Source organism: Trifolium pratense, linkage group LG2, assembly GCF_020283565.1.
Source record: "Trifolium pratense cultivar HEN17-A07 linkage group LG2, ARS_RC_1.1, whole genome shotgun sequence".
Lineage (NCBI taxonomy): Eukaryota > Viridiplantae > Streptophyta > Magnoliopsida > Fabales > Fabaceae > Trifolium > Trifolium pratense.
Genome location: NC_060060.1, coordinates 40641540 through 40662427, shown reverse-complemented (window position 1 = coordinate 40662427; position 20888 = coordinate 40641540). Strand labels below are relative to the sequence as shown.

At 32.6% G+C, this 20888-nt stretch overlaps 4 protein-coding genes across 6 annotated transcripts; 1 reads left to right on the top strand and 3 right to left on the bottom strand.

The window, feature by feature from the left end:
• Nucleotides 1-54: 54 nt before the first annotated feature.
• Nucleotides 55-3275, bottom strand: LOC123909019 (WAT1-related protein At5g47470-like). 3 transcript variants are annotated; one of them, XM_045959785.1, is made up of 8 exons: nucleotides 2787-3275; nucleotides 2612-2677; nucleotides 2189-2302; nucleotides 1626-1869; nucleotides 1383-1544; nucleotides 933-1084; nucleotides 757-848; nucleotides 55-353 (listed from the first exon to the last, which is right to left on the bottom strand). In XM_045959785.1, coding segments are annotated over exons 1-8 (1014 nt in total). In that variant the 5' UTR covers nucleotides 2969-3275; the 3' UTR covers nucleotides 55-351. The 3 variants fall into 3 exon arrangements, with proteins under 3 accessions (XP_045815741.1, XP_045815739.1, XP_045815740.1); XM_045959783.1 differs by having other exon boundaries at nucleotides 114-353; nucleotides 708-848; XM_045959784.1 differs by lacking the exon at nucleotides 55-353 and having other exon boundaries at nucleotides 365-848.
• Nucleotides 3276-4513: 1238 nt separating this feature from the next.
• On the top strand, nucleotides 4514-8174 carry LOC123909878 (putative pentatricopeptide repeat-containing protein At5g47460). The gene has a single exon (XM_045960805.1). It carries the CDS (start codon nucleotides 4812-4814, stop codon nucleotides 6369-6371), a length of 1560 nt encoding a protein of 519 aa, XP_045816761.1. The 5' UTR covers nucleotides 4514-4811; the 3' UTR covers nucleotides 6372-8174.
• A 76-nt stretch (nucleotides 8175-8250) lies between these two features.
• Nucleotides 8251-10064, bottom strand: LOC123909879 (metalloendoproteinase 1-MMP). Its single transcript, XM_045960806.1, has one exon. It carries the CDS (start codon nucleotides 9448-9450, stop codon nucleotides 8380-8382), a length of 1071 nt encoding a protein of 356 aa, XP_045816762.1. The 5' UTR covers nucleotides 9451-10064; the 3' UTR covers nucleotides 8251-8379.
• Nucleotides 10065-15917: 5853 nt separating this feature from the next.
• On the bottom strand, nucleotides 15918-20888 carry LOC123910852 (protein trichome birefringence-like 39). Its single transcript, XM_045962132.1, has 5 exons — nucleotides 20415-20888; nucleotides 20149-20320; nucleotides 17667-17842; nucleotides 16982-17140; nucleotides 15918-16360 (listed from the first exon to the last, which is right to left on the bottom strand). The coding sequence occupies exons 1-5, from the start codon at nucleotides 20711-20713 to the stop codon at nucleotides 16072-16074; spliced, it is 1095 nt and encodes a 364-aa protein (XP_045818088.1). The 5' UTR covers nucleotides 20714-20888; the 3' UTR covers nucleotides 15918-16071.

Genomic DNA, 20888 nt, shown 5'->3' with positions numbered 1-20888 from the left:
GCACAACTTATTGTCCGGTTATCTTATTTTCAAACCACATTGCAAAGCAAATTATGTTATGTTAATTCTTCACACATCAATAACATGCTTTTTAAATGTACTATTCACCGAAAAAATAGCTAGATGAGTAACGTTACAAGATATTTTGATCCTACCTAAAGTGGTGATTTTGCTTCATCTCCATCTAATCAAACTATCATATCTACCTGACCGAAAAAAATTCTAAAGAAAAAAAATAAATATCTAGATTTCCATATCGTTTCATATTCCTTCAAAAGAGACTTCAAATCTATACCTCTTATCATATGGAGCAGCTGTCACAAATACACCAATGGATCAGCTGTTTCAAGCTTCTGCAAAAAAATTGAAAAAATATGTGGTTTTTATATATGTTATAGTTATTACACACACCATTACATTATAAATTGTATTGTTTGTTGAGATATAGCATTAGCATATATGGACACTTCGTACCGAAGACATGGTCATTGTCCGACACATATTGGTAAGGAGTATTCTACAGGTATCAATGTCTGACACATACACAACATTGACAATGTGATTACATTCGGTTAATTTATTTTCTCATATTGTTAAAGGTGTCACGGTCAATGTTGTGTCTGAATGGTTATTGTGGCAATGCTTCATTTTTATTTTTTAATGTATTACTTGTGCAACCATGACATAATAATAGTGTTGATAATTACATTTGAAAACCACATTAACATAAGAGAGGCTTGGCTGCATCAAACTCACAGTCAATGAAATCTCCATCTGCATATCCTTCTTTCCCTTTGGCCCAAAGAACTATGTAGAGTCCACTGAACATAAGGAACATACCAGCAATGCTGAAATATTCAATGCAGTGTTAATGTATTGATGAATAAGATTCTACAAATTATAATATAGTTTGCAAAATCTTAATATTGTACCTTCCAATATTAATAGTGTTTCCAAGATTAAATACAGAGAAAATAACTGAGCATACTGTTCCAATTGGGCTAAACATGGAGACAAAGACTGGTCCTCTCTTCTTAAGTGCCCATCCATTGAAGCTTAGGGATATTCCACTCACTCCACCAGCCTGTGCATTTTCAATTGTAGGTTTTGTCAATTTGTTATTCATGAAATTGGAAATCATAGATTGCATAAGTCCTTTTTGGACAATGTAACAGTTAAATAGACCGACTCAAATATTAATGTTGTTGGAACAACTCAGCTTCTGGGCAGCCCCCAACCCTCTTCCTGATGCATATGAGCCATACTCAACAAATGTGATCCGATACTTTTCAATTTCAACAATCATTTTGATACTACAATTTCAAAGAGTAACGTAGTGACTTGCATAAGAACGAGCGAGATAAGGAAGTTGTAGAAATTACCAGAATGGAAAAGCCTATCAAGTCTCCAAAGCTCACAAGTTGCAAACCAGTTTTAAGTTCTTCGCCTTCAAATACTTGAACAACTGCAGTCATGAATCCTCCAACCAATGACGTCATTGCACTCAAGGACATTGGTGCAGGAAAGTCACCAAGAGCAAAAGCCTACAAAAACAACTATTGTTGAGCCGAAGAAATTAAGTACATTTGTCTGTGTAATCTTTGTTATTTGATTACAATAGGTACCTGCAGGACAACACTGCTTGACAATATTAAAACTGAAATCATTAGATAGAGGCAACCGATGATCTTTTGCACGTCAAAGAGAAGATCCGATGGTGTTGATGACGATGGAAGTGTAGCCTCATTTTCGGTTGCAGGAGCCGAAATGCTTTGCATTATGCTCATTGTGAAAGCTCCCAATACACATAATAATGTTCCTAAGATTTTTAATCTACTATACTTGTTTCTTAAGTTAACTTTCTCTAACCTGCCAAAAACAAGAATTTCCAATCCATTACTAAAGGGATTAATTGATAAAAGGCTTCTTCTAGATTTCTTAATTTTGGCATTGATGTGAATTGTAAAATTTTATTTTTCTAACAAAATAGCTGGGTTATGTCAAGCATTTTCATGGTACATCTTCATAGAAAAAAAGTTGGTCGTATTTAGGGACTTTGAACCTCAGCAAGTGCCTTGAGGTATCTCTAAGACCTAGGCCATTTGGGACTAATTCTCGAGTCAACAATAAAGCATCGGTTTTTTTAAGGCATTAGTGAAAATGATCAAAACCTGTCAAATAAAATTACCCAACAATCCATGCGATGATGAAGATAAAACCTGGGGCAAGATTTGGCATAGCTGTTCCCATTGCTGCCGAAGTTAAACTAATTCCTTTGAGGAATAAAGACTGGAAAGCTAATCTGCATCACAATGGCCAAGACAGTTTTATATCAATAACTTCTTCCTTTATTTAAAGACGAAAAGGCGAAATGGAATGAAAATAACACAATTTATTACATTTCGGTATCATGGTTGGTCTTCAGAAGAAAGGTGAGCCATTGTGACTCACCGCAATTCTGAAAATCAGCCAAGATACCAAAACATGAACCTAAAACATTAGATTTTGAAAACAAAAACTGATTTTCACACCAATCTTTGACCATATTTTTCTCTCTTGATACTAGACCAAAATGCTTAAGATTTAAGAATGAGTTTATAGGATTTATTACCCTCCAAATGAAAGAAAACATATCTGCATCATAAACTTTAAACTACAATTCTTGGGCCATTTACTCCTATACAACAGAGAAATAATATCATCAAATTAATAACCAATTAATTACAAACCCAATAAAATAAATAAAATAAAAATCAAATTTTTATATAATTGAAAATAGGACCTACCTTTCAAAAAAAAAAGCAGCAGGGAAGAGAATAAGGAATGTAGCAATGGAAGTAAAAATGACAATGGTAAGAGGGCTAATTCCTAATGACATTGAATAACTCATTAACTCAGCATTTCCTGCATATATAAATTGAACTGCTATTAACCCTCCAATCAATGTCACATCTTCCACCAATCCCATATTTTCTTCCTTCCAATAAATTTGAACTAATTATATCAAATTTGGCACTTGTTTTCTATTACCAAGAGAAAGAAAATTGCTTTCTATCTCTCTTTTGCAACATTTTCCTTTTTCCTATTAGCAGAATCAATTGTGAATTTAATTTCGGATTATATATATTTGTTTCAGAAATTAGAAACCCTGCTCCATGTTAAAGACCAGATAATCATCAGGGTGTTGGTGGCTATACCAACCTCTTTTTTTTGGTTCAAAGGCTATACCAACCTTTCTATCTCTATGACTTTGTTTTACTATTTATTTTTCCTGAATATAGAATTATTGTTTTATCTAAATCTAGAATTTGTTTCCTTAAAAATCGACAATTAAGGTTTATGATTATCCCTCTTTTTTTTTTTTAATATCCCTCTTTTTTTTCTTTTATAATGAATCCTCTTGTTAAACAAATTTTTCTTTTATAAATACTAGCGGTCAGACAGGGCACGTTCCACTGAAAAAAAACAGACATGCCTTATGTTATGGTGAATTTGTTAATAAAATATTTTTGCTGCTGAAAAAAAAAAAGTCAAGGATATTGTTAGTATTATGAAACGTCCACACCAAAAATTTTGTATCCTTTTTATAAATAGTTTTTATAAATAGGTATAGATTTCATTTATTTATATATTAGTATCTACTTTTGAAACTTTTGAGTTTTGTCTTCATAGCAACAGAGGTGCAAAGTTTAAATGGTCATGTATAACTATTTTGCGTGTCTCTTAAGTCTATGAATATAATTTTTTTAAAAATTTATTTTGTCTTTGTGATACATTTTGTTGTCAATTTGTCTTTTATTTGTAATTATGTTGAATATATTATAAATATTCCTTGACTTTAAAAATTTATATACTTTGCTTCAAAAAAAAAAAAAATTATATACTTATCAGCGTAAATACTTTAATTAATGACAATTATTTGATAATTATAAATATTTAACTTTAACTATAAATTTTTTTAACCATTCTTCAAATAAGAAAATGTCATTGACCGTGATTTTTAAATTTTTAATGTTATATATTTTTAAAGGTTAAATAAGTTTTATTTTGATAAAAAGTTAAATAAATTTTTGGTCCTTAAAAATACGGCAAACTTTTATTTTAGTAGAGGTTTTATGTCAATTAGGGACAAAATACGAAACAAAATTTTATGAGAACGAAAGTATCCTACTTTTATTTTTTAGTGATTAAAATCAAAATTCACAGACGAAAAATTTATTTAAAAAATGTTCAAATATACATTAATAAACACCTAAAATTAGAGTTATTAATAGATTTTGACACCTTATTATATTCATTTTCCGGTAGCCCTTTTACAATAGGTTCACTCCATTAGGACACTATAAATAATAACAACTTCCAACTGAATTCGAACATTGATTCACTGTGAGAGTCTAATTCATTTCGTTAGATATAATCTTTATTGGTTATTATTATATTTATCGATCATTGCAATTTATTTAAGGTTTTGAGTTTATCATGTTTGAGTTAGTTAGTAGTATTATTATTATTTTTTTTAAAATTACTCCTTCAGTAACACCATTTAAAGGCCAAAATCACATTTTAGGTTAGTGTATAACAAATCTATAAATCAAATACATTAATTATATAATAAACCTGAAAAAATGATTTTTATTTATACAGTGTCATGGGTGGAGTATAGTTAGAATTGTACTTCAAGTTCCAAATCCTAATTATATTATTGTAGGCAGTTATTTCAGTTGGAGAATCTTGCGTGGACCCAAACCCAAGGTGAAGCTAATGCTTGGTGAGTTAGCGTTCTCGTATGTTAACCATTGAGATTGATTGGGATGAAACCAAATGCCTTTGCTCTTGTTCAACTCCTTCGAACTGCCACTGATCTTTGCTATCACAAATTCGGACAACAGCTTCACAGTTATGCAATACGTTCTGGTTATCATTATTCAAATATCTATGTCTCTACTTCCCTTATCAAACTCTATGTCAAAATGCACTCTTTTACTCATGCCCACAATCTGTTTGTTGAAATTCCTCAACCAAATGTCGTTTCTTGGAACACTTTGATTTCTGGGTATGTCCAAGCTGGCCTGTTTCCAGAAGCATTGTCACTTTTCAAAAACCTAGAAAGGTCAGAAATTTGTGCCGATGCGTTCTCTGTCACGTCTGCTATGACGGCTTGTGCTCAACTGAGTCTGTTGAAACTGGGAGGTTCGATTCATTCTAAGACAGTGAAATTGGGATTGGTTAATGACACTGTTGTTGCAAACTGCTTGATTGACATGTATGGGAAATACGGGTCTGTTGAACATGTGGTTTGTGTATTTTCTGATATCACTAACAAGGATGTTATTTCTTGGAATTCAGTCATAGCAGCTTGTGCAAACAATGGAAACGTTGGACTTGGTTTCAAGTTTTTACAACTCATGCCTAACCCTGATGTTATTTCTTATAATGGGCTGATAAATGGAATTGCTCAAGCTGGAAATATAGAAGACGCTGTTTGGATTTTGTCAACTATGCCATGTCCAAATTCATCTTCATGGAACTCCGTAATTACCGGATTTGTGAATAAGAATCGAGTTCATGAAGCTTTGGATATGTTCCGTAAATTGCAAATGAGAAATTTGCAGATGGATGAGTTCACATTTTCGATAATTTTAAATGGAATTGCTGGTATCTCAGCCGTAACATGGGGGATGCTGATTCATTGTTGTACAGTAAAGTATGGTTTAGATTCATCTGTAGTTGTAGGGACTTCCCTCATCGACATGTACTCAAAATGTGGGCGAGTGAATGATGCCGAATTCATATTCAATGTGCTGCCTAATAGGAATCTGGTAAGCTGGAATGCAATGATATCCGGATATGCTCGCAATGGTGATTTTGTACAAGTTATCAGCCTCTTCGACTCACTGAAAATGGAAAGAGATACAAAACCCGATGGTATCACGTTTCTTAACCTCATATCAGCATGTTCACATACCCAAATACCATTTGAGACTGCTATTCATTACTTGGATGCTATGATTAATGAATATGGGATTGCACCTTCGATTGAGCATTGTTGTTCAATGATACGGCTCATGGGACAAAAGGGAGAGTTGCAGAGAGCACAACGGATGATACAAGAGCTTGGTTTTGAATCATGTGGAGTGGTTTGGAGGTCTTTGCTTGGTGCTTGTGGAACTCAGGAAGATTTACAAGTAGCAGAGATTGCAGCTTCTAAGGTGATTGAATTGGAGCAGGATGAAGATTATGTTTATGTGATGTTGTCCAATATGTATGCATCTTTTGGAAGATGGGAAGATGTTAATGAAATTAGGAGTCTCATGAGTAAGAAAAGGGTTAGGAAAGAAGCAGGTTCTAGCTGGATAGAAGTAAATAGATAGCTCTGTGCCATATAAAACCTCAGTAAAGAAGCATGTGGCTGATCCTAAATATTGAGCCATTTGTTCACTTATTTGCTCCCTTCCAGCTTACTTAACAGTTAGCAACGTCCCAAAGTATAGTTACGACTACTACCATACCCCTAAGAATCAACCAAGGTGGTCTCACAACGTAGCTCAACTGGTTCGATTAAGTGAAAACTCGCGAAATTTTTCAATTCAAGGGTATGAATCTTTGACACGTATAAGGTATCAAATTACACATTGAATTTCTGATAGATTCATGATTAAAAGGAATATGGAAAGAATAAGAGAAGGCACTTGAGAATGAAATAGATCATTGAATATCGGAAAAAGGTTTGATTTACGGGGAAGAAATGAAGTAGAAACTAGTAAAAGAGATAGGATGTTCAAAGGGATCCATCTGAATTGGAAGGCTGTAGGATGAGAAACAGTTATTCAACTTGATAGAGTTAACCAATAAAAACAGAGTCTGCCCTCCCTATCCTATTATGCATAATAAAAACAACAGTTCTTCAGTCTCTCTTCTAACAGGTTACCCTTGAATTGAACTGAAAGATCTATCTATAAAAAAATATCAAAACGAAGACTCCATTGTTGACATGCTTGAGTATAATAAAATGCAATTACAAAACAAATTCACTTATTATCTATGGCTTATAAAATGCACTTGTGTTTATCTATGGCTAAACTGTTGATTTTATACACAAATTATGAGGGTGCTACTCTTACCTATGGTTTCCAAACTGTTTGAAGTCAACCAAAAGATCCCCACCTTCAAAACAATATGCATTTCTCATGTAACAATAATTATCAACTCAACTTTCAACTTCCTGATATGCCCTCCTCCGTCCAAATGACAGAGGTGGTAAATTTATACCAATTCATGATATATAACACAGATATATACATTTACACCATCACTCTCCCACGGTAGCAATGCATGCTTATTTTATTAATTGCGTTTTGTTCAAGTGTTTGTTGACTGTTAGCTTCTTAGTATACAATAGACATTAGTTTAAGATTTATGCAACATTTTGTTAAAGGCACCATAATATATTAATAAGGGGTATATTGGAAAATTTTGTCTCATATACTTTCATATTTCATTTCTTTCTTAAACAGAGAGTTGAGTGCGGAAGTGTCCTTCTAGCTACCTCATTCTGTATCCTAATGATAAATTATCACAATGACTTCTGCCAAACTGTCCATTATACATGAAACAGCTTTGGACCACACTTTGAACAGAGAACGAATCAGTTTCGTTTGTCCACAACCAACTTGGGAGAAAATTTTCCTGTGTATGATATTGATAGGTACGTACATACTACATAACTGCATACAACTTGTGTACAAAGAAAAGAGATACCTCAGTCCTTTCCTTCCACTTTTTGGGTTAGGCATATTCTTTAGGAATGTTATTCTATCCTTTAATTATAGTATAGTAATTAACAACAACAATTCCTATCTTTTCTCCTTTGTTATATGTCTTTTTCAATCAACCTTTTTTTGTGTGTCTTTTTCTATGAGTGTTGTTTCAACTCTCACTTCAGTTAAACTATGCTTTCACCTTTCCCTGCTAGAAAGTTATATCTTCTTTCTATTAAATTAAAAAATGTTTTGGAGAACCGAGTTTGGCCTTTGGCAGGAATGATTCTTTGTCAAATTTTCCTTACCTTGCAGCCAAAGTCTTAATTACTTGAGGCCCCTTCTTATGGGAACCAGAGAGTTAAATGCAGACACTATTCTTGGGTCTTATGAGATCCAAATAGTGGCAAACTTTCTCTAAAAGAAATATCTTAAATTAAAGAACTCTTGTAAGTTGTAATTGTAACAACAAAAAGGGGAGATATCTTAAAAATATCATAAAACTATGAATCATTAGGGTTTAGCCCATGTGATTCAACTTTGATTTCTATCCTTTCGTATATTCTTTCTTTTTACATACATACATAGATCAAAGAATGAAAATACAAGTATATGAATACAATCATGAAGCACCCAAAAATAATATCAAGAAAGCAAGACCCAAAGAGAATATCCATCTATACAAACCGGTTTCTAACCGAACCGCAAGATTGAACGAATTCTCAGATTGCAACAAAGAACTAAAACTAAAATTCGGGTTAGAACCATAAAGAGATTGAACACCTTCCACGTCATCAATTTTCAAGTCAACCTTTTTCTTCCTTGGGCTCAAATTCGGGTACATAACCGCTTCCTTTATAGACGAATGACCCAACCCAAGCACGTGACCAATCTCGTGCGTCGCAACTGATTCCAAATCAACGGCTACCTTTGAATCATCATGATCAAAATCAACGGCCCAATTTTCAGCTGCATCTAAATGGAATCTACCATTCTGAGGAGAAAAAGCATGCGCTAAAACCCCTAAAACACCGTCGAACGGTTCTCCGTCACCGTGATCGCCGAGATAGAATCCGATCTTAATATCCGCCGATTGATATTTCTCCGTTTCGTGAAAACTCACCGGAATCACTGACGCCCACCGCTTAAAGGAACGTTCGAAAACCGTTCGAATTTCCGATAAGCTGAGCGTTTCAATCGTATAGTCTGGTGAGAAAGCATACGTGAGAGTCATCGGAGAACCACGAAGCCACCGTGGTTTACCGTTGAAGTAAGCGAAGTGACGCGTGGTGTGTATTCTTTTTGTTGCGGTGTCGGAAACACCGCATCTCGGAGAAACGATTGTTGATATAGTATCGGAGTCGAGTTCTCCGGTGACCGGTAAACCGAGCTGTTTCTGATAAAGGAATACGGCGGACTGAAAATTTGAGTCGAACGTGTCCGTGAAATTCGGAGTGGTTTCCGGCAGAGAAAGGTAACCGAAACGGTGGAAATATTTCTTCAGCTCCGCCATGCCGCTGACGTGGCTACCTCTCTCTGCGTGAAGAAATTTTGAGAAATCGTGCCACGTGGCGTTGTGTTTTTCGGTGGTGGTTATTACGGTTACGGATTCTGGTATAATCCTCGCGGCAAAACATGGGCGCCAAAGTAATAGGGTCGCAAAGATGAACGAGTAACTGAAAAACGGAAACATAACGATTAGTTAGTTAGTTATGTTTATGTTTTTTCAGGAGAACTCAATTATTATGAAGTTTATAATAAATGATAATATCATATGATCAAATAATAAATATGAGTTTATAGAATCTTTATATATACATGCGTATGGGTATAGTCTTTGGTATGATCGAAGATAAGAAGAAGTTAATTAGGATGATGTAATTGATGTAAAGATAAGAAGATTCTGACCCTTTTGAAGGGAGATACTGAATTTTGAAGTGTGATGGGTGGGTAAACTAATTATGTTGATGTTTGTAGTTATTAAACTATATGTTTTTAATGTTTGGCCGTTTGATTTTGTTTGATGTTGGGGTTGTTGGTGGTGTGGGTGACTGATTTGTCAAATGGAAATTGTATAGAAAATAGGTTTATTTGAAGTTTGAATTGAATTATGTGATACTATATGATGATTTGTTTAAGTTTAGTTGAGTTGAAGAACTAGTCTAATGTTGGTTGACCCAATTTGGTGGTTATAAAGTGGTTTAACTCGTCAATACGCGACAAAGAATGGATGTTATTTGGGAAATAACTATGCATTACGTGACACATAAGGCCTTCTCCTAAAATCATTCAAACTCTATCTTTTTCTATTCTATGGTACTCATAGCATCTCTAAGGTTATATAAGTTTAAGTGACTCACTCACTTTTAAGTTTTTAAGCAAGCTAATGGTTTAAGAGAATTTCATACTTTTATTTTTGTAACATAAAAGGTGGAGGTTAATTTTACATGGTATATGAGGACACTCTGAAACTCAGGTCAGTAAGAAAGTAAAAAGTAAGAGGTTTCAAGTGAAAAAAATTATGTATTTTTGTCACCGTGAAAAGACATATATATATAGAGTTGGAAGAATAGCCGATGGTGAAGCCGTTAAAAACGGCATCTCATCAATATTTTGATACGGTGGTCACTAGAAACGTTACTAGCCATTGAGATGTTTTACATTGGTGAGGATCCGAAGTTTGTAGAAAGCCTATGTTGGATTGAGTCTTTATATAATTGGTCTTGAGACGATGATGGATTAGGCTTTTGGCCAATGAACAAGTATGTAATTCAATAATCTTTCGGAAACAATATAATTTCTCTAATTTATTAATATACTTTAAAAGAAATTTTTTATATCTTAACCTAAGAAAATAATTTTTATCTAAGCCTCTTTTAAAAGTGTTTGAATTTTGTGATCACTAATCAATTTTAAATCATATATGATATATATGGCATGAATCACAACTTAGTTGAACGAAATGTTTATTGGGTTTTCCATTTCCTAGTGCGTGCTATGAAATTCAAATATCGATTTTTATTTTATTAAGGAAAATTCAAATGTGGATGAAGCTAACAAGAAAGTGATGGAAGGATGATGACTGGTCAAAAAAAATAAAAATAAAAAATTCAATATTTGATCATCCGAAAGAGGAGGGTTAGTGTTCGTTTCCTGTCATCATCACTCATATAATTCACTTATTAGTTATTTTTGTACACTCCTCCATCACTATCTCATTTTAGCCCACATAATACCATATATATACTGAGAGGAGGCTCTTTTATTTAATTTTTAAAAGGAAATATACTTGCATTTTTAAAAGAAAATAATTGAAAACACGCAATATACCATAATATAGAGCATAATCACTAATCAGAACAAATGAAAAATAAGGAAAGGTTATCCAAAAAAGAAAATAATGAAGGCACTCTTAGTTCAAATTGCAAGATAGGATGATGATAAGGTCAACCCAACATAGCTTATTTTTGGAGTCATTTAATTGAGGTATATTTATATTTTATATTTGTTTAAGGACCAAAAACCCCCCAATCATTCAAAAAACTCGAGCGCTCGACTTGCGTTTGAATCTCATCTACAACATAAACAAATTGAGTATAGCATGCAAGCACATTTAATCTCGTAAGAATTTTGATTTTAACCGGTTAGAAGGGGATGTTCAGCATCAAGCTTATTACGTCAAAATGAAAGTAGTTGATGTTGGAGGTACTTGCACACTGCAAATACTCTGACGCTCAAGTCAGTAAGATATGCAAAGTGAGAGGTATAATTTGTATTGGATTCCATATCTGAGTTCTTTTGATAAAAGAGTATTTATAGACCCGACACATAACCTCGATCATTGATGAGAAGGAGAGGGTTACAAAATCCTCATCAAGGTCATTAAAGTTTATATTGATCAAGTGAATATTAGAAACGAAAATGTTTATATCCATTGGAATTCAACCGAGAAGACAAATTCATGAAATAGACTAATTCGATCCTTAAATATTAGGTCGGGCTTAGCGTCGAACATGGGCTAGGCCGAGTCCGGATCATATTGGTTGGATTATTTTCATTTTTTTTTTAACAAGCTTTTCAATTTTGAGTTAGGTATATGCAGAAATGAAGAAGTTGAGAAAGATTACCAAAGTTAGAAGATTAGAGGTGATTTGGTATTTTGCTTCTTCTTCCTAGTTGAGCTTGTTTTTATTAAAATTAAAATAATAAGTTTAAGGTCCAAGTGATATTTGTATTCGCTTTCGTGACGGGAGTGCCACTAGACTTTTTTTAAGTACGAATTCCTCTCGTTATCAACAGTAATTTGTGGGTCCAACATTTTCTTTCTTTCGTAATCTCAGGTTGGGCTTGTTTTTTGGGCCTAATATTTTATTTTGATTTCTACTAATTTCTTATCTTTTTTCTTCATATTTTTTATTCCAAGTAATGGTGTTGTTTGTTACAAGTGACAAAAGCTTTGAACACAAAGTCGGGGAACAGGGATACGCAGTAAAAAGAGAAACAAAAGTGAATATTGGTTCTTCACTTTATGAGAAACGAATTGACAAGACTATTATAAGGTTGACCGTACCACATTCTATTCCCATTGTGACTTCGTTCAAAAAGAGAGGCTTTGAACCTTTTAACTTTCAACCAATTATCAACTTGCATAATACGACCTACGTAGAATTTATGGAAGAAACAAAATAAATCTTACATTACCTTGTTCTCCATGCCTGCTTTTTAATAAGCCTCTATGACATTTCACATATTCATTAAAAATAATTTATAGTGTAATTAATATGTATATTTTATGTATGATTTATTAAATTTGTTGTTATGGAGTGATCTAAAGTCCGTGCTTGCTGTGTTAATCTATTCGTAAAGGATAAATGTTCAATTAAAGATAGAAACTTCATATGTTCGATCTAGAGGTTCTTCGCCTCTCAACCCAAGCCATAATGACTACTCTCATATCCTTTTGAAGTGTGTTCACGTATATAAACATAAGATTAATACAAGAGGTGAGTTGCCCTTAGAGAGTTTTAGAGCACTCAAGAAAATGACTATTACAATGTACTTTTTTGACCTAGAAAATGAATCTCCTATTTTCCTCTTAATTGTCTCATTTTATAGTCCAATATTCCTTGATCTAATGGACCTTGTTTTCGGTTGAGGTGTATATGCCCAATAAGTATGACATTTGTCAGGACATTTGTCCGTGCAGATCACGTGGAGTTAGAGCACACATAGTTCAGGACATTTGTCCGTGCAGCTCGTCCGTACATGACGCGTGGAGTTAGAGCACACATAGTTCGGGACATTTATCCGTGCAGATCACGTGGAGGTGGAACACACGTTCCACCTAGCTCACGTCACTCGTCTATGCAGATCACGTGGAGGTGGAACATGTGAAGGTGGAGCTCATGATGTAGTTTAGCTAGACCTTTAGGAGTGAAGTGTAACACTCAAACCCATTAATGCCTTTATTATGGCTTAAAAATTTCTTTTCTCAAAAACGACGCAGCGGATAAAATAAAGTTATAGACTTAAATTAATTGATTGATAAATTATTGGTTCGAGATATTATACTCCTCTTTACGTAAATAATACTAAGTTAATTAATTAGTAAAACTCGCTTTATACAAAATAAATCTTCCTTATAAAAGATACATTTTTCCAATCTAAATACATAAGTCATGAATGACTCTATATACTATATACAACCTTCTTTCCCGTGTCACAATCAGAGTGGGGCTTCACCAAAGACTCGAACAACGATACACACACATCTTGTAAAATCTGGACCCTCAACGGTCCAGCACATAACACATAAAAGAGAGTTAGAAGTCATACTCAAATAATATCCAAGTGTAAGTAAATAAACTTAACACTTCATCATATTCTAACTCATTAGCATGCTTCATTTTCAATTACTTATGAATACCACATAATTGAAATAAACTTCATTTATAATCATCAAACAATTAATGTCTAACACATATAGACAATTCATCAACAAGTACAAATAAGGTCACTTATTCATCATCATATAGACAAATACATCAAACAATTCCAATTATGTGTCACATACCAATTATCATATAATGTACACATAACTTAATGTAAATCTAATGATTCAACTTCATGCTATGTCATCCTAGACATTTCTAATGCATGTGGTAACATCTTCTTTATTAGAGTATCTCACCTCTAATATCCTTCTTTATCGGCTAAATATAATCTGATATCCTTCTTTATTAGAATATCCAATATCACATATATTCATGAATGCATGTATGTATTTCATGAATTCACTCGCAATCAATAGCATTAAGCTCTTCATTTATAATGTGGAACACTATCCAACTTGTCTTCTTTATTAAGATAACATTATACCTTAATATACGTCTTTATCGAATAACATAATTCGATATACTTCTTTATTAGAATAACATGATTCTAATATTCTTCTTTATTAAGTTAATTAACACCTTATTATCTTTTGACATTTAAACAAAACATCATCAACACAATAAAAAACAATCATATTTCACAAATATAATCAATGATTCATCACAATACAATTAATCATGGTTATAAACACCTAATTGTATGTTAGAACACCCTACTCACATGTTACAAGTGCCCTAATGCACTTAAAACAATTAACAAAAAGTTGTTGTCCAGTGTTGTTCGCTGAGCGAACAGTGGCGAGCAGTGGCGAACCTGTTCGCTGAGCGAAGGTCTGGCGAGCAGTGGCGAACCACACCAGTGGAACACTTGGTCATGGCGAGCAGTGGCGAAGGCCTCCTGTCAGGAATGCTCAAACCTTACGTTTTTCACTCAAATTCACCCAAAAATCTCATTTTTCATGTTATAAACCCCAAATAAGTTTATATTCAAGTGCAACAAACATATCTAAACACAAAAGGACGGTTTATTTCACCGATCTACAACATATACATCGAAAAAGTAATGATTTATCATTTTTACTCAAAAACTCATAAACCACAAAGTTCTTGATCAAACATCTACAAATTCCCAATTTTAACCCACAAAATCGTTCATGCTACATGATACAAGTATATTAAACATGTTATGAACATTCTCTATCAGTTCCTTTAAGAAAATCACCCAAAAACCCAAACGAAAACGGGGTGGAGAAAGTTCGGGTACGGAGAAATCGACATTCTCCCCTTTCTCGTATCACCCACGAATATGAAATCTACTCTCTTACCTTAGATCGACGAACTTACAAACTTTGCTAAAATAATAGATGAAATAAAAAGAATAGATTAGAAAATAGAGAGGGTCCGTCCGCGTGAGCTTAGCTCAGTTGGTAGGGACATCGCACTATATGTGCAAGTGCTGGGGTTCGAACCACGAGTACTCCACTTATTCACATTTAAGGTGAATTTTCTAGCCATTAGCTACTTTGTAACCACTAGGCTAAGGTGGAAAATTATGAGACTCCCCATGTTTCCCAAACAAGCAAAACTTCCATGGTCACATGACCATATATAGTCACACACATAATTTTTTAAAAATTTATAAAATAAGAATAAATGAAAAATTTTAATTTTATTAGTGTGAATAAGAAAATAATATTTGGTCACGTGATTATATTTGAATAATTCTTCCTAAACACTATTCAAAATTCAAGAACATTTGGTACAATTAAAGGCAAATTTGTGCCTAAAACAATGGACATTTACAATTCAAGAACAAGAGGAATTATCTCATTTGCTCTTTAATTGCTCTTTTTCTCAAAAGTTGTGAAAGCGGATTTTTAAATGGATGAATGTGGATTTCATCTCTTTTGATGACGGGTGGAAACATTTTTCCTCTTTTGGAGCTTTATTGAAAAATAAGAAATATGAAAAAGCTCGTCATGTTATTTGGTTGGCCATCACTTGGTGTATATGGCGTGCGCGTAACAATGTGGTTTTTAGAGGAGAAGCTATTAATTGGAAAGCCTTAGAAGACAAGATTATTTATATATTTCATGGTTTTGGTTTATAGGTAAAATAGCTAGTAAGTCTTCTTGTGTTTTTTCAGATTGGTGTAAGGATCCTTTAAAATGCATTATTAGCATGTAATGGTTGCTATAAGAATTGTAAGGGTTGGGTACCCTTGTACTCCTTATAATTCAATTTTTTGCTTATAAAAAAAAAACAATTTTAGACATTGAACCATCAAACCCTTTTTATTGGCCAATTACAAGAAGCGAGAAACCTCTGAAATCATAAAATATTTCCTAAAGTTGAAGACATTAATGGATTTAATTTCCTCGAAATTAAAGTTGAACCTTATAAAAAATTAAGTTGTTTTGTCAATGAGAAAGTGCTGCATAGAGAAGTTCATTCCAAGTATCAGGAAGTCCCGGAAGACACCAGTGACTACAATCTGTTGCCATAACACCACTATAACCTTCAGGATGTGCATCCTTTCTGTACTGTGACAAAGTTGTAACATCTAAGAAATATACTGGCTTACTCATCCTTCTCAACACCTTGTTCACCACCATCCATGCCATTGGTGTCCCTCCAGGGTACTTCGATCCAAAATATGGTTCTTTCTCACTCATGCATGACTTTGTTGGTTGATTCCAATCTCTCCCCCTAATACCACCACACACCATATTATTAAACTTTCATTTTTTGAAAAGTATTACACCATGAACAAGTCACACGCTAATCATATATATATGTGCAACTTTAGGGAATTGTATCCCTCTCTTTTTGTTAATCCAACGGTTGAATTTTCACAAATAATAATAATAATAATAATAATAATAATAATAATAATAAGAAATAATAGAAGAGACAAAAAAAGATAAATGAATGACCCAGATTAGAGTAGAATGGACATCATAAGAGGAAGAACTAGAGAGAATTCAGATCCGTAACGTTAGATGCAGTCAATCGTGAATAAAGTAAAAAAAAAAATTCAAACTGAATTCTTCGGCATACATGTTATTTCGATATGTATTGGTATACCGCTGCTAAGGTGGATAATTCTGATAAGTTCACAAATTGTGTTTATTAATTTTTGAACCTATCGAAATTATTCACTTCAACGGCGTACCGGTACATATTTAAATAAGATGCGTATGAGAATGTTCACCTACTTTTTAATGATATGATGATTATAATTTATTGATAAAGTAAAAAAATATTAATTAAATATACGTCGATTAATGCTTAAAATACAAACAAACAAAAAATTAATTAGTAACTTACATGTAATGGACAGGAGAAATTCCAAGGAAAAAGACTTTGGTTTGTGATGGATTAACATTCTTTTCAACCCATCTAGCCCAAGTTGTTAATCCTTTGTAGAATGCAACAAAACGATTCATGTCTTTATACAATCTATTATTCTCCTGAATATAATCCCACCTATTATCAATTTCAAGAGACAAAAATATAAGACTTAAATGCAGTTCTATCCTTCATATTTTGAAAAAATCGGAATTTTTTTCCCTCTATTTTACTAAAACGATAATTAATCTCTATGTAACTCCAAATTTAGTGGAGTTTGATTCTGTGGAAAGCTAGCTCGATTACGATCATTTTGGTACCAGTTTGGTGGATTATTGATCAAAATTGAGTTATGTACGAAGCTTTGAACTTGAGGCTCAGAAGCAAACTGATACCTCAATTTTGGTAACTCAATTTTGATCAATAATTCACTAAACTGATACCAAAATGACCGTAATCGAGTTAACTTTCCACATAATCAAACTCCACTAAAGTTGGAGTTACAGAGAGAGATTAATTACTGTTTTAGTGAAATATGAGAGTAAAATTCCGATTTTTTCAAAATAGAGGGTAAAACTGGATTTAAACCAAAATATAATTAACATCATTAATTAATCATTGCAATATTGGAGATTAAATAATGATGTTGAAAGAATGATCATACGGTTGTGAGCTTCCAGTGTGGGTCCACCAATGCCACGTGTTGAAGATCAGCATATCCATTCCTCTCCAAGCTTCACCATTTGTGATTGAGTCAAGCTTTAAAACTCTTCCAGCTTTATTATGGTCAAGGTCCACCAAGTATGCTGTGCGGTATAGAAATAACTCAAGCCCATAGTCCTAAAATAAAACAATTAACATTTGGTTAATGGATAGATTTTTTAATTAACTCATTTGATAGTTGTCACAGACTCATTTTTTAATTAACTGATTTGATAGTTCAACTATAAATTCTACACTTTTCATATTTAACAAATGCGAATTTAATTATTAGATTACAAGGTAAATTCTAATATGACCACTTCATCAAGTGGGACCACTTCATCAAGTGGTACATGATAGATCGGTCTGAATAACATTTTAACGAATACGAATTTTACAAAATCTACCGTTGGATTGAAAGTTTATATCATATAGATCATCCATAGAAAAATTTAGAAAAATTGAAAATCATTTGATATGTTATTGAGACAAATCAAGATTAACGGTTTATTAAATAACGTAAATCTTGATAGGTCTCAATAACATATCAAATAATTTTCAAAAAAATTTAAAAAATTTATGGATGATCTATACGATATAAATTTTCAATCTAACAGTGAATTTCGTAAAATTCATATTCGATAGATCATTTGTCCATGGTAGATTACTTGTGAAGATGGTTCACCATAGCATTAGCCTAGATTACACACCATCTTTACCAATAAAATAAAATATGATTTGTGGCGTTCATTTTCACACCATCTTTACCTTAAATTGTTTTATCTATTAATTTATTTTTCATAAGTTATTTATTTCGCAAGTTATTATACCATAAGCTTAATGTTGAATGTCACTATTGCATTTCTTTTTTTTTTTTTTGGTGAATCACTATTGCATTTCTATTTGATGCAATTATGAACTATATAGGTCATGTTATATAAATAGCATTATTACAAAAAAAAAATAGCATTATAGAAACTTATATTATTATTTTTTTTACAATAAGAAAAACTTAATTCATTTCATTAATCAAATAATTGTTAATGCAAAGAAAAATCGACTCGAGTATACAACGACTAGTCTAGAATATGTCGCTATGGCTAGAAAATGTGCCATATTGGCTTTACGCTTAACGAACTTTATTTCAAAAACTTATATTATAAACAAACATAATGATGCAAATAATCAGATTTTGATTTTGTGGTAGGTGACAGGAAAAAAAATGATAAATAGCAAATTATCATTCATTACATTTTCAGAAACAGGACCATGGAAAAAAAAACGGTTTTGTTAAGCAATGTCGGTAGTGCTTCTTTTCATCATAATTTCTGGTAGATGCATTACTGTTTTAATACTTGAATTGAATCCATGAACATATATATCAATTAAAAAAAACATGATGTTTAACAATAATCATTGCTAAAAACAGACATTTAATGTTGAAAAAAACAGACAAGTTTTTATGAACTAAGAAAAATAAAGAATAAATAATGAAATTGTGGCAAATGAAACTCCACGTCTGTTCTAATAATTGATGATAAAATTTCATAAATATTAAATAGAAATGTACCGTAATACTCTCTTCGACCTTATTTATAAGTAAAAATTAGTTTTTAGATTCATTGAACAATTAATGTATATATAACTTAGATATAGGATACATGCATTGGTTTTCTCAATGAATCTAAAAAGTAACTTTTACTTATAAATAAGGTCGGATGTGGTATAGTGTTTTATCTTTCTTGATCTAAATGAGAAAATGAAATTATGTGCACGTTTCAATTTGGTAGAAAATAGAAAGAAAAAAAAAAGTATTCTAAATATGCACAACATACTACCAAATTTTAATCTCAAGTCAATACTTATAAATTCAAATGGATCAGATTTAAGGGTGGCATTTAGGGTGCACAAACTGTAATTTAAGAGTAGCTCTCACTTCAATTTTAGAAATGGCTCAAAAGTTTGAAAAAACAAAAGAGAAAATGACATGACTTAATTAGTCTAACATCATTAAACTTATGTAAAAAAAAAACATCATTAAGCTAAAATTTTAAAAATAAATAAAATTAGTCCAAGTTCATTAATTGATTTCCGTAATTTTATTGTTATGTTAGTTTTTTTTTTCTCTTGTCAGACTTGAAATCTGGACCTCAAACTTCTTAATTCTTAGCTAAATTAGTTTAACCAATTAAGTTATCGGTGATTCGTAGTCAACTATAATAAGTAAAGCTTGATTAAAAATTATTTCAGTCAAATTCAAACTTGAGTTTTTCAAATTATGCAGAAAAGTTTAGCGGCTGGGCTTGTTCTCCATTTGCCTTTCGTTCATTTAAGATTAATATTTATGAAAAAAAATGATTTGCCTTAACTGTTTTTCTACACTAATGGTTTGAAAACAATGAAGGGAAAAAAAAAAAACACAAAAGTGAAAGAAAAGAACCAACCTCAAATGTGACTGATTGAAGAGCATCTCTTTGTCTAAATGTGGTCCTAGAATTTGGTACAGCAGCATGAATCATACAAGCCAATGAATTAAACTGGTTTAAGCTCAAAGAGTCACCAACAAACATGATCTTCTTCCCTATATGTCCCTTCAGAAAGTTCAAACCATTAAACCTGCAACAAAAAAAAAATCAATTTCTCATAACCCATTTAGCTAAAACCACAAACAACATTATCAAAAAACACAAAATGGTAACAAAAATTGTACCTTTGCAAGTTGCAAGAAAATGGCTTCCACCTATATTTCATGTATAGTTTATCTTTACGACCATGCTTTTGACAATTGAATTGTGGATCTATGAAAGGACATGTTGAAGGGTCATAAAGAGGGTACGAAGCATCGTAGACCCATTTGCCACGGAACAAATTACATGTTCCTGAGGTTTTACTGACCTCAAAACTTGTCTCATTGATGAAAGAGTTAAAAATCTCTGCTTTTGTTTGGTGGGAAAACAGAAACAGAGTTAAGAACAGAGCATGTAGTACTACTACAAGAACAGAATCCATTTCTTGGGTTTTGATCCCAACCCACGATTTTGTCGAAAGAAAAAAAAAAGGACTAAGAATGAAGATAAACTTGTCATCTAATCATGTTCTTATATAGTGATAATGTGTCTGCAAAAGGAGGTAGAGAGAGAAAAATGAATGAAGACAGAACACTTTGGTTTCTTCTGTTTTATTT

Bases quoted from the DNA above. Each gene is read 5' to 3' on its own strand.
- LOC123909019 (XM_045959783.1), bottom strand. From the start codon at position 2,968: ATGGGATTGGTGGAAGATGTGACATTGATTGGAGGGTTAATAGCAGTT. The intron at 2,303-2,611 runs GTAATAAATCCT...ATTGTGATGCAG, and splicing joins TGTTTTCTTTCATTTGGAGG to ATTAGCTTTCCAGTCTTTAT. The intron at 1,545-1,625 runs GTACCTATTGTA...TTGTTTTTGTAG, and splicing joins CAAGCAGTGTTGTCCTGCAG to GCTTTTGCTCTTGGTGACTT.
- LOC123909878 (XM_045960805.1), top strand. From the start codon at position 4,812: ATGAAACCAAATGCCTTTGCTCTTGTTCAACTCCTTCGAACTGCCACT.
- LOC123909879 (XM_045960806.1), bottom strand. From the start codon at position 9,450: ATGTTTCCGTTTTTCAGTTACTCGTTCATCTTTGCGACCCTATTACTT.
- LOC123910852 (XM_045962132.1), bottom strand. From the start codon at position 20,713: ATGGATTCTGTTCTTGTAGTAGTACTACATGCTCTGTTCTTAACTCTG. The intron at 20,321-20,414 runs GTACAATTTTTG...TTTTTGTTGCAG, and splicing joins TTTTCTTGCAACTTGCAAAG to GTTTAATGGTTTGAACTTTC. The intron at 17,141-17,666 runs GTATGATCATTC...AATTGATAATAG, and splicing joins CACACTGGAAGCTCACAACC to GTGGGATTATATTCAGGAGA.